The sequence below is a fragment of the Pseudophryne corroboree genome, chromosome 10 (assembly GCF_028390025.1).
Source record: "Pseudophryne corroboree isolate aPseCor3 chromosome 10, aPseCor3.hap2, whole genome shotgun sequence".
Classification (NCBI taxonomy): Eukaryota; Metazoa; Chordata; class Amphibia; order Anura; family Myobatrachidae; genus Pseudophryne; species Pseudophryne corroboree.
The window spans coordinates 287,650,974-287,665,225 of NC_086453.1; the positions used below are offsets into that span (position 1 = coordinate 287,650,974).

At 45.4% G+C, this 14,252-nt stretch overlaps 1 protein-coding gene across 1 annotated transcript in view; it reads right to left on the reverse strand.

The window, feature by feature from the left end:
• Positions 1-14,252, reverse strand: part of TTC34 (tetratricopeptide repeat domain 34) — a 183,494-nt gene that overhangs the window by 110,025 nt on the left and 59,217 nt on the right. The window contains exon 5 of the mRNA XM_063941789.1: positions 9,531-9,697. Within this exon, the coding sequence (XP_063797859.1) occupies positions 9,531-9,697 (167 nt within the window). The remainder of the gene's footprint in view (positions 1-9,530; positions 9,698-14,252) is intronic.

Below are 14,252 nucleotides of genomic sequence, written 5' to 3' on the forward strand. Positions count from 1 at the left end.
TTTTACTGATATTTGGTGTTTTGGATTTGACATGCTCTGTACTATGACATTGGGCATCGGCCTTGGCAGACGACGTTGCTGGCATTTCATCGTCTCGGCCATGACTAGTGGCAGCAGCTTCAGCACGAGGTGGAAGTGGATCTTGATCTTTCCCTAATTTTGGAACCTCAACATTTTTGTTCTCCATATTTTAATAGGCACAACTAAAAGGCACCTCAGGTAAACAATGGAGATGGATGGATTGGATACTAGTATACAATTATGGACGGGCTGCCGAGTGCCGACACAGAGGTAGCCACAGCCGTGAACTACCGCACTGTACTGTGTCTGCTGCTAATATATAGACTGGTTGATAAAGAGATAGTATACTCGTAACTAGTATGTATGTATAAAGAAAGAAAAAAAAACCACGGTTAGGTGGTATATACAATTATGGACGGGCTGCCGAGTGCCGACACAGAGGTAGCCACAGCCGTGAACTACCGCACTGTACTGTGTCTGCTGCTAATATATAGACTGGTTGATAAAGAGATAGTATACTCGTAACTAGTATGTATGTATAAAGAAAGAAGAAAAAAACACGGTTAGGTGGTATATACAATTATGGACGGGCTGCCGAGTGCCGACACAGAGGTAGCCACAGCCGTGAACTACCGCACTGTACTGTGTCTGCTGCTAATATATAGACTGGTTGATAAAGAGATAGTATACTCGTAACTAGTATGTATGTATAAAGAAAGAAAAAAAACCACGGTTAGGTGGTATATACAATTATGGACGGGCTGCCGAGTGCCGACACAGAGGTAGCCACAGCCGTGAACAACCGCACTGTACTGTGTCTGCTGCTAATATATAGACTGGTTGATAAAGAGATAGTATACTCGTAACTAGTATGTATGTATAAAGAAAGAAAAAAAACCACGGTTAGGTGGTATATACAATTATGGACGGGCTGCCGAGTGCCGACACAGAGGTAGCCACAGCCGTGAACTACCGCACTGTACTGTGTCTGCTGCTAATATATAGACTGGTTGATAAAGAGATAGTATACTCGTAACTAGTATGTATGTATAAAGAAAGAAAAAAAAACCACGGTTAGGTGGTATATACAATTATGGACGGGCTGCCGAGTGCCGACACAGAGGTAGCCACAGCCGTGAACTACCGCACTGTACTGTGTCTGCTGCTAATATATAGACTGGTTGATAAAGAGATAGTATACTCGTAACTAGTATGTATGTATAAAGAAAGAAAAAAAAACCACGGTTAGGTGGTATATACAATTATGGACGGGCTGCCGAGTGCCGACACAGAGGTAGCCACAGCCGTGAACTACCGCACTGTACTGTGTCTGCTGCTAATATATAGACTGGTTGATAAAGAGATAGTATACTCGTAACTAGTATGTATGTATAAAGAAAGAAAAAAAACCACGGTTAGGTGGTATATACAATTATGGACGGGCTGCCGAGTGCCGACACAGAGGTAGCCACAGCCGTGAACTACCGCACTGTACTGTGTCTGCTGCTAATATATAGACTGGTTGATAAAGAGATAGTATACTCGTAACTAGTATGTATGTATAAAGAAAGAAAAAAAAACCACGGTTAGGTGGTATATACAATTATGGACGGGCTGCCGAGTGCCGACACAGAGGTAGCCACAGCCGTGAACTACCGCACTGTACTGTGTCTGCTGCTAATATATAGACTGGTTGATAAAGAGATAGTATACTCGTAACTAGTATGTATGTATAAAGAAAGAAAAAAAACCCACGGTTAGGTGGTATATACAATTATGGACGGGCTGCCGAGTGCCGACACAGAGGTAGCCACAGCCGTGAACTACCGCACTGTACTGTGTCTGCTGCTAATATATAGACTGGTTGATAAAGAGATAGTATACTCGTAACTAGTATGTATGTATAAAGAAAGAAAAAAAAACCACGGTTAGGTGGTATATACAATTATGGACGGGCTGCCGAGTGCCGACACAGAGGTAGCCACAGCCGTGAACTACCGCACTGTACTGTGTCTGCTGCTAATATATAGACTGGTTGATAAAGAGATAGTATACTCGTAACTAGTATGTATGTATAAAGAAAGAAAAAAAAACCACGGTTAGGTGGTATATACAATTATGGACGGGCTGCCGAGTGCCGACACAGAGGTAGCCACAGCCGTGAACTACCGCACTGTACTGTGTCTGCTGCTAATATATAGACTGGTTGATAAAGAGATAGTATACTCGTAACTAGTATGTATGTATAAAGAAAGAAAAAAAAACCACGGTTAGGTGGTATATACAATTATGGACGGGCTGCCGAGTGCCGACACAGAGGTAGCCACAGCCGTGAACTACCGCACTGTACTGTGTCTGCTGCTAATATAGACTGGTTGATAAAGAGATAGTATACTCGTAACTAGTATGTATGTATAAAGAAAGAAAAAAAAACCACGGTTAGGTGGTATATACAATTATGGACGGGCTGCCGAGTGCCGACACAGAGGTAGCCACAGCCGTGAACTACCGCACTGTACTGTGTCTGCTGCTAATATAGACTGGTTGATAAAGAGATAGTATACTCGTAACTAGTATGTATGTATAAAGAAAGAAAAAAAAACCACGGTTAGGTGGTATATACAATTATGGACGGGCTGCCGAGTGCCGACACAGAGGTAGCCACAGCCGTGAACTACCGCACTGTACTGTGTCTGCTGCTAATATAGACTGGTTGATAAAGAGATAGTATACTCGTAACTAGTATGACTATAAAGAAAGAAAAAAAAACCACGGTTAGGTGGTATATACAATTATGGACGGGCTGCCGAGTGCCGACACAGAGGTAGCCACAGCCGTGAACTACCGCACTGTACTGTGTCTGCTGCTAATATAGACTGGTTGATAAAGAGATAGTATACTACTAATATTATATATACTGGTGGTCAGGTCACTGGTCACTAGTCACACTGGCAGTGGCACTCCTGCAGCAAAAGTGTGCACTGTTTAATTTTAATATAATATTATGTACTCCTGGCTCCTGCTATAACCTATAACTGGCACTGCAGTGCTCCCCAGTCTCCCCCACAATTATAAGCTGTGTGAGCTGAGCACAGTCAGATATATATATACATTGATGCAGCACACTGGGCTGAGCAGTGCACACAGATATGGTATGTGACTGAGTCACTGTGTGTATCGTTTTTTTCAGGCAGAGAACGGATATATTAAATAAAACAAACAACTGCACTGTCTGGTGGTCACTGTGGTCGTCAGTCACTAAACTCTGCACTCTCTTCTACAGTATCACAGCCTCAGGTCAATCTCTCTCTCTCTCTCAACCCTAATCTAAATGGAGAGGACGCCAGCCACATCCTCTCCCTATCAATCTCAATGCACGTGTGAAAATGGCGGCGACGCGCGGCTCCTTATATAGAATCCGAGTCTCGCGATAGAATCCGAGCCTCGCGAGAATCCGACAGCGTCATGATGACGTTCGGGCGCGCTCGGGTTAACCGAGCAAGGCGGGAAGATCCGAGTCGCTCGGATCCGTGTAAAAAAAGCTGAAGTTCGTGCGGGTTCGGATTCAGAGAAACCGAACCCGCTCATCTCTAATTTATATGCTGCCCAGGGCGCCCCCCCCACGCCCTACACCCTACAGTGCCTGTGTGTGTGGGAGCATGGTGCACAGCGTGGCCGCAGTGCGGTACCTCAAAGCCGTCACTGAAGTCTACTGATCTTCTTCTACTCACCCATCTTCTGACTTCTGGCTCTGCAAGGTGGGTGACGGTGGGCTCTGGGAACGAGCATCTAGGCATACCTAGCGATCAGACCCTCTGGAACTAATGGTGTCCAGTAGCCAAAGAAGCAGAGCCTTGAAACTCACAGAAGTAGGTCTGCTTCTCTCCCCGAAGTCCCACGATGCAGGGAGACTGTTGCCAGCAGTGCTCCCTGAAAATAATAAACCTAAAATAAAGTATTTTCAGAGAAACTCAGTAGAGCTCCCCTGTGTGTGACCAGTCTCACTGGGCACAGAATCTAAACTGGAGTCTGGAGGAGGGGCATAGAGGGAGAAGCCAGTTCACACCCATTCAAAGTCTTAAAGTGCCCATGTCTCCTGCGGATCCCATCTATACCCCATGGTTCTTGAAGCGTCCCCAGCATTCTCTAGGACGTATGAGAAATATATATATTTTGGATTTGATAATATGTCCCTCCACGGTGATTCAGGCGATATTTCACACTGGAGGACTCCGAAGAGAGAGCACACTATGAAGTCTGTCAGGGCAGCAAACTATTTATTAGATGAGCGCCTGAAATTTTTCGGGTTTTGTGTTTTGGTTTTGGGTTCGGTTCCGCGGCCGTGTTTTGGGTTCGAACGCGTTTTGGCAAAACCTCACCGAATTTTTTTTGTCGGATTCGGGTGTGTTTTGGATTCGGTGTTTTTTTCAAAAAACACTAAAAAACAGCTTAAATCATAGAATTTGGGGGTCATTTTGATCCCAAAGTATTATTAACCTCAAAAACCATAATTTACACTCATTTTCAGTCTATTCTGAATACCTCACACCTCACAATATTATTTTTAGTCCTAAAATTTGCACCGAGGTCGCTGTGTGAGTAAGATAAGCGACCCTAGGGGCCGACACAAACACCGGGCCCATCTAGGAGTGGCACTGCAGTGTCACGCAGGATGTCCCTTCCAAAAAACCCTCCCCAAACAGCACATGACGCAAAGAAAAAAAGAGGCGCAATGAGGTAGCTGTGTGAGTAAGATTAGCGACCCTAGTGGCCGACACAAACACCGGGCCCATCTAGGAGTGGCACTGCAGTGTCACGCAGGATGGCCCTTCCAAAAAACCCTCCCCAAACAGCACATGACGCAAAGAAAAAAAGAGGCGCAATGAGGTAGCTGTGTGAGTAAGATTAGCGACCCTAGTGGCCGACACAAACACCGGGCCCATCTAGGAGTGGCACTGCAGTGTCACGCAGGATGGCCCTTCCAAAAAACCCTCCCCAAACAGCACATGACGCAAAGAAAAAAAGAGGCGCAATGAGGTAGCTGACTGTGTGAGTAAGATTAGCGACCCTAGTGGCCGACACAAACACCGGGCCCATCTAGGAGTGGCACTGCAGTGAATTGTCCTTGGGCCCTCCCACCCACCCTTATGTTGTACAAACAAAACAGGACATGCACACTTTAACCAACCCATCATTTCAGTGACAGGGTCTGCCACACGACTGTGACTGATATGACGGGTTGGTTTGGACCCCCCCCAAAAAAGAAGCAATTAATCTCTCCTTGCACAAACTGGCTCTACAGAGGCAAGATGTCCACCTCATCTTCACCCTCCGATATATCACCGTGTACATCCCCCTCCTCACAGATTATCAATTCGTCCCCACTGGAATCCACCATCTCAGCTCCCTGTGTACTTTGTGGAGGCAATTGCTGCTGGTCAATGTCTCCGCGGAGGAATTGATTATAATTCATTTTAATGAACATCATCTTCTCCACATTTTCTGGATGTAACCTCGTACGCCGATTGCTGACAATTCTCCATATTCTCCATATTTTAATAGGCACAACTAAAAGGCACCTCAGGTAAACAATGGAGATGGATGGATTGGATACTAGTATACAATTATGGACGGGCTGCCGAGTGCCGACACAGAGGTAGCCACAGCCGTGAACTACCGCACTGTACTGTGTCTGCTGCTAATATATAGACTGGTTGATAAAGAGATAGTATACTCGTAACTAGTATGTATGTATAAAGAAAGAAAAAAAAACCACGGTTAGGTGGTATATACAATTATGGACGGGCTGCCGAGTGCCGACACAGAGGTAGCCACAGCCGTGAACTACCGCACTGTACTGTGTCTGCTGCTAATATATAGACTGGTTGATAAAGAGATAGTATACTCGTAACTAGTATGTATGTATAAAGAAAGAAAAAAAAACCACGGTTAGGTGGTATATACAATTATGGACGGGCTGCCGAGTGCCGACACAGAGGTAGCCACAGCCGTGAACTACCGCACTGTACTGTGTCTGCTGCTAATATATAGACTGGTTGATAAAGAGATAGTATACTCGTAACTAGTATGTATGTATAAAGAAAGAAAAAAAAACCACGGTTAGGTGGTATATACAATTATGGACGGGCTGCCGAGTGCCGACACAGAGGTAGCCACAGCCGTGAACTACCGCACTGTACTGTGTCTGCTGCTAATATATAGACTGGTTGATAAAGAGATAGTATACTCGTAACTAGTATGTATGTATAAAGAAAGAAAAAAAAACCACGGTTAGGTGGTATATACAATTATGGACGGGCTGCCGAGTGCCGACACAGAGGTAGCCACAGCCGTGAACTACCGCACTGTACTGTGTCTGCTGCTAATATATAGACTGGTTGATAAAGAGATAGTATACTCGTAACTAGTATGTATGTATAAAGAAAGAAAAAAAAACCACGGTTAGGTGGTATATACAATTATGGACGGGCTGCCGAGTGCCGACACAGAGGTAGCCACAGCCGTGAACTACCGCACTGTACTGTGTCTGCTGCTAATATATAGACTGGTTGATAAAGAGATAGTATACTCGTAACTAGTATGTATGTATAAAGAAAGAAAAAAAAACCACGGTTAGGTGGTATATACAATTATGGACGGGCTGCCGAGTGCCGACACAGAGGTAGCCACAGCCGTGAACTACCGCACTGTACTGTGTCTGCTGCTAATATATAGACTGGTTGATAAAGAGATAGTATACTACTAATATTATATACTGGTGGTCAGGTCACTGGTCACTAGTCACACTGGCAGTGGCACTCCTGCAGCAAAAGTGTGCACTGTTTAATTTTAATATAATATTATGTACTCCTGGCTCCTGCTATAACCTATAACTGGCACTGCAGTAGTGCTCCCCAGTCTCCCCCACAATTATAAGCTGTGTGAGCTGAGCAGTCAGACAGATATATAATATATATAGATGATGCAGCACACTGGCCTGAGCCTGAGCAGTGCACACAGATATGGTATGTATGTGACTGAGTCACTGTGTGCTGTGTATCGCTTTTTTCAGGCAGAGAACGGATTATAAATAAAAGTGGTGGTCACTGGTCACTATCAGCAAAACTCTGCACTGTACACTACTGAGTACTCCTAATGCTCCCCAAAATTAGTAAATCAAGTGTCTAAACGGAGAGGACGCCAGCCACGTCCTCTCCCTATCAATCTCAATGCACGTGTGAAAATGGCGGCGACGCGCGGCTCCTTATATAGAATCCGAGTCTCGCGATAGAATCCGAGCCTCGCGAGAATCCGACAGCGTCATGATGACGTTCGGGCGCGCTCGGGTTAACCGAGCAAGGCGGGAAGATCCGAGTCGCTCGGACCCGTGAAAAAAAACATGAAGTTCTGGCGGGTTCGGATTCAGAGAAACCGAACCCGCTCATCTCTACTATTTATCATTGATAATTATTGAATCTATTGGTGTACACAGCCCAGAGCTACTACAGTGCAGCATTCGATTACCAACCACCAGACATTAACCCTTTACTGATACACAATCCCTCTGGTGCTAAGCATGTAAATGACCACAGGGCAGCCCAGAGCTCCTTATATAGGGGCAGCATTAACCCCAGATGCACACTGGTGTTTTGTTAGTCACTGCCTAATGCCTACATTGCAGCCCAGAGCTCCTACTATAGGGCCAACATGAACCTTTATTGGTGCACAATACTGCATACTGGATTGCTGCAAAAGTTTTTTTCTTCTGTACAACTTTTGCATGTTAAGTAAAGCTCGGTAGGTGCCCTGCCACTGTGTGTCCGCAATGTGAAGTTCTAATTTAGAAAAAAAAACTGAAAAAAAGTTGTTGTGTTTTTCTTTGTACAATTGTGTGTGTTCAATAAAGCTCAGTAAGTGCAGTGCCACTGTATTAATAAATATAAGCACTGAGTAAATGTGGATCACAATCAGTCGATAAAAGAGCAGGAACAGCAACCAAGTACTGTACTAGTGCTGTGGCTGCTGCCAGTCATCATAGTACAATTGGACAATTTGTATTTTTTCAACCTCAGAAACTATGGGGTAAATTTACTAAGATGTGAGTTCTATTTAAGATGGGATGTTGCCCATAGCAACCAATCAGATTCCAGGTATTATCTTCTAGAAGGTGCTAGATAAATGAGAAGCAGAATCTGATTGGTTGCTATGGGCAACATCCCATCTCAAATAGAACTCCCATCTTAGTAAATTTACCCCTATGTTTAACATCTATTAAAGGTGGTCCAGTGGGTAGAAAGTTTAGGAAAGGCCAACTGATATCAAAATCTTTCACAATGTTAAGGTAGAGGTGTCAAAATCAACAAATCATCAGTGCCCATAATAAAAGAACACTAAGGATGGAAAAACAAACTGTGTGTTCACAAATCCCTGAGGAGAGTCTAGAGGTGTCTATGTTAGCTATGTGTGAGTCTGACATTGCTGATAATGTACTTGTAGAGAAGCCTCCTTCCACCATTTCTGCACCCTCTGCAAACATGGGGATGAGCAGTACAAGTAAAGATGGTTATGATGACATAATATAAACTGAGGATGCTAGTGTGGAAGTGCAACAGGATAAGGGCGACTATCTGATGCTAATGAGGATATTGATGATGATGATGTTGTTTGTGTAAGTCAGCCACCAGTAGCAGCAGATCTTTCCCGTGATACAAAGAAAGCCTTTGTGATGCCTGGGCATAAAACCAAAAAGTATATTGCATCACAAGCCCTCACTCCTACTGGGCATGTCATCTGAAGACATGTGTTGTAGAATTATTGTATAGATACAGGACCAGAGACCAGATTAACATTGGGTTGGAGGGGACTACATCTCCAGTCTTCCACATAAAAATAGGTCCATCAGCATGACAAAAAGGTAGTGGGTGGCGCTTTTGCCTGTGTATTTCTGTGAGGGAAGTGGCAATTCAGTCAGCAGTTGAGCAGCAGCTATTGACATCTAGTCTACTGGGACATCTATTGCAGTTTGTTGCCAGGATTATTTTTCTTCTTCTCCATCATCATGGCAGCAGGATGAAGGCCAGCCATCAGTTGGTCACATGGTCAGCCATAAATCATCAGTATTAAAATTGTACTTCTATTTTCCTTGCAAACTGCTGCAATTTTTATACTTTTACATATTTAGGAAGACATTGGGGCTGATAGCGCAGGTGGTGTACAAGCCCACATAGCACTGGCCATGCCCACGAGGCCTGGCCACACCCACACAGCACTGATCATGCCTACATGGCACTGGCCACACCCACACAGCACGGAATATGCCTACATGACACTGGCCACACCCACAAAGCACTGATCATGCACACATGGCATTATCCACACCCACACAGCACTAGTCACAGCTGTTCTGTTTCTCATAAGAGGTCCTTGAACACTTTCAGCCCCAGGCCCATTTGGCCCTTAATCCAGCCCTGTATAGATCCTTTTTAAACACAGGCAGGCTTTGGCATTACCTTCTGCTGGTTCAGAGTCATGTGTGTGAATCCTTTTCCGCACAGCGCCTCCACGTTGCTGGGTTCATCCTTCAGTACGCTATTGAAATCAAATATTGCTGTCTTCTTCTGTCCCAGCTGCCCGTAACATCTGGCTCTGGTGAGCAGCGAGTCCTTGGCGTGTCCCCCTTATGATGAATACCAAAGATATATTTTTATAAGACATTACTGTGTTACCAAAACAACTGTTCTTATCTTCTTACCCATGACATCTCACAAGCTATGCTGAGGATTTGTTCTGTAGGGTCATGCAGATGTTTAAAGAATTTGTAGATTTCCCCAGAGCACCTGCTCCAAGTACTTAGAGAATTGGACACATTTTTGTGTTACCCAGATTTTTCATTGTAAATGTAAAAGGAATTTCAAGTCATATTTCTGTTTTGCCAGAGCACAAAGATAAATATTTAAGCAAACAAATAAACACTAATTAAAAAAAAAGAAAAAGAAAAAAACCCCACATTTTAACTGAAAAGTATCACTAATGTTACATTCTTACAATACAAAATGAATTGTAACTTTTTTGTTGCTGGGATACAGTATGCAGTTTGTAGCGATGTAATCTGATACAGTGCGTTTTTTTACATTGATCATTATGGTGTTATTATCACATTAAACTTTTTTTATTTTTTTTTATTATACACAACACTGCCCCATATTAAAGGCTATTGGCAAAGCTACAAATGATGTTTTATGAAAATTTTAGCATGAACACACCCATTTATGGGGCAAACGCACAATTAGAAAGTCAAAACAGCAGCGCCTGCAGGGGGTGAAAATAGTAAATATTTACAGATGGAAAGATGTGTGGATTATTATTATTATTAAATTTTATTGATAAGGCGCCACAAGTGTTTCGCAGTGCCGTACAAAGGACAGTACAGGGAGACAAAACTTATCCTTACAGTAAATAAATAACAAAAATAGAGTACAAAGAGCACCACAATTCCCAAAACAAAATACAGCTTAGATGTAAGTAGTGAGTGAGTGAGTGATCAGTGCACTACTAGGAGTTGGTGGCCATAGATAGAGATGAGACTTTACCAGCAGGAGAAAAAGCGGGTAAAGATGGTCGCTGAGTAGGAGAGGGCTGTGAGTGAAATGTGTCGAGAAGAAGGTTTTGACGACAAGAGGAAAGAGGGTCCTGCTCTGAGGAGCTAACAATCTAGTAGGAAGGGGCAATAAGGGCGGTAGGGATTAGGGGGAAGGAGCGATAGGGGCTGCAGGGATTAGGCCCTAGGGGGTCATTCCGAGTTGTTCGCTCGGTATTTTTTTCTCGCAACGGAGCGATTAGTCGCTAATGCGCATGCGCAATGTCCGCAGTGCGACTGCGCCAAGTAAATTTACTATGCAGTTAGGTATTTTACTCACGGCATTACAAGGTTTTTTCTTCGTTCTGGTGATCGTAATGTGATTGACAGGAAGTGGGTGTTTCTGGGCGGAAACAGGCCGTTTTATGGGTGTGTGCGAAAAAACGCTACCGTTTCTGGGAAAAACGCGGGAGTGGCTGGAGAAACGGAGGAGTGTCTGGACGAACGCTGGGTGTGTTTGTGACGTCAAACCAGGAACGACAAGCACTGAACTGATCGCAGATGCCGAGTAAGTCTGGAGCTACTCAGAAACTGCTAAGAAGTGTCTATTCGCAATTCTGCTAATCTTTCGTTCGCAATTTTAAAATGCTAAGATTCACTCCCAGTAGGCGGCGGCTTAGCGTGTGCAAAGCTGCTAAAAGCAGCTTGCGAGCGAACAACTCGGAATGACCCCCCTAGTTGGCTGAGCCAGGGTTAAATTGTGCAATATTTTAGTAGAAAAATGGAAAAATTCAAATGAATGATAGGGATATTCTAAAAAAAATAGTAAGAGTCAGGGGTGTAGCCAGAGATTTGTGGGCCCTATAGCAACATTTTGAAGGGGCCCCTGTCCCAATGCTTTTAGAGAGACACTTCTCTGCAGCAGTTGTTAGGTTTATGCCCCATAATAGTGCTCTAATTCATTTTCTGAGCCACAGTAGTGACGTAGTTAATGTTATGTACCATAGTAGTGCCCTAGTTTATTTTTTTAACCATAGTAGTGCCCTTGTTCACTTTATGTCACATTATAGGGCAAACATTATGCCACACAGTATCCCCAATTCACATTATGACATAGAATGTCCCATTTTATCTTATTCCACATTACAGTGTCCCCAGTTCATATCATGTCACATTAGAGTGCCCCCGTCATACTATGACACACTACAGTATAGTGCCTCCACTTCATATTGTGCCACATTACAGCACCACCAGTTCATAATATGTAACATTGTAATGCCTTACAGTTCATTATATACCACATAACAATGAGCCGGTCCAGGGGCATAACTAGATATATTGTAGGCCTCAAGGCAGATGTATGTTAGGGCCACTGTGTACCACCCAGTGGTGATAACTGTATATAGCATATATATTTCCTTTGGTAGGAAAGGTGGGCCCCTCTCAGCTCTGGGCCCCATAGCGGTGGCACTCATGACCATTGGTTGCAGCATCAGACCATGGCACATGTGCAGTCCTGAAATCATAGGTCAATAGTGACCTATGCCCAGGGCTGAATCAGGGCCATGCGTATGCACCGCAATGCGCAGGTGCATCGCACAGGTACAAAGCAGATCGCTGCTCAGCGATGGGTTTGTGCAAAGGATCCATTTGCATGGGCGATCGCAAGGAGAGTGAGAGGAAGAAGGCGTTTGTGGGTGGAAACTGACCGTTTTATGGGAGTGCTTGGGAAAACGCAAGCGTGTTCAAGCGTTTGCAGGGAGGGTTCCTGACGTCAGTTCCGGTCCCGGACAGGCTGAAGTGATCGCAGCGGCTGAGTAAGTCCTTGGCTAGTCATAGACTGCACAAAATCTGTTTGTACAGTTCTGCTACACATGCGTTCGCACACTTGCACAGCTAAAATACACTCCCCTGTGGGCGGTAACTATCTGATCGCAGCAGTGCAAATATTGCTTGCTAGCGAACAGATCTGAATTACCCCCATTGATTCTAAATTAAAATTGAACTTATAACACAGACTATTTCAAATGGACTCACATGGACAATGGACAATGCCTTCCATATTACATATATCACAAGGTGTCTCTTTATTAATTTCTTTGTTGTCAAATTGAGACCTACTGTATTTACTGAGTACCGATTAGTGTTGAATGTTTTATTCTGTTGTTTGGATCTTCAGGGGTATATTTACTAAAGTGCAGGTTTAAAGAAGTGGAGATGTTGCCGATAGCAACCAATCAGATTCTACTTACTATCTTCTAGCATTTAGTAGATAAATGATAAGTAAAATGTGATTGGTTGCTATGGGCAACATCTCCACTTTTATAAACCCGCACTTTAGTAAATATACCCATAAGGGCATTATTCTGAATCAGACCCCGAAAATGGTTATGACATGCCTGCAATTTTGCAGACACACCCCGTTACCTCCCCCAAAACAACCTCTTCCTGTTAATCACTCTATGACGGATTCTTTGTTGTATGTGGCATCGCAAAGGTACCTTGGTGCGTGTGAAATGCAGCCGCAACGCATGCGCAGTCTACCGATAATCGCTCAGTTGAGACACCATCAAAGATGCGACCTCATCTGAATCAGACCCATTATTTCATTGATAATCATAATCAGTCTCCGCCACGAAAGCAGACTTGACATATTGCATTGACTGGCAGCTGAAGGTTGGGGTTAGGCACTAGGAAGAGGTTACGGTTAGGCAGTAGGGTAGTTTAGGACTAAGCTTTGGGAGGGGGGTTAAGGTTAGGCACTAAGATGAGGTTAGGGTTAGACGGTAGGGGAGGTAAGGGTTAGTGTGGGTTAATAGGTGGCAGTTAATGAAACAGAGAACGGCGTCCCGTAACTCTGTGGAGATGTGCCCCGTGTCCCAGGGCACATCGGACCGGCAGGGTGCAGGGGATCTGTATCCCCTGCAGTTCCTGGCTGTGGGCAGCTTGTCTGTCCCCAGCGCCTGTCAGTGTGTGGCGGCGGCGGGTGTCTGGTGCAGGGATCGGATGTTTCCCTGCACCGGGCTGTCGGCGGCGGCGGGTAGCAGCGCGGCGGCACTTTAAACTTGGCGCCGTTCTGGCCGCCAATCAGAAGCGCCGCCCGCGGCTTTTGAAATCCGGCGCCGTCCGCGAGCCAATCGCGGCTTGCGGGGGGCTGGCCAATCAGAAGCGGGCGCGGCGAGCCAACCGGCGCTCACCGCGTCACAGGCCCCGCCCCCGGCGTCTGACATCAGATGCCGGGCGGGAGCCGAAGAGGTCGGGCGTGCGGAGGAGCGCGAAAAGAGACCTCGGGCGGGAGCCGAAGACGGAGGGCGCGCGGAAGAGCGCTGAAGAGCTCGGGTGGCCGCGGAAGAGGCCAGAAGACTCCAGGCTCGGGGAATGAGATGTCCAGTGGCGGCTGGACGCGGAGAAGCGATGGCGGCGCCGCTGGCCAGGACGGGCCAGCGGCAGAAGAGGCCATCCCGGATTGAGAAGCGCTGCAGTGGTGGGAAGCAATGGAGCTGTGCAGTTCCCCACTGCAGCCTTCTCCACCAAGGTAGGCCCTTGTAAGGTGCCCCCCTCCCATTCCTCCCTAGACCACCGGGTGTTCGGGCATTAGGCCCGTGGGCACGGACGGGCAATAGGCCCGAGCGCAGATAGGAGTTTGGGGGGTCAT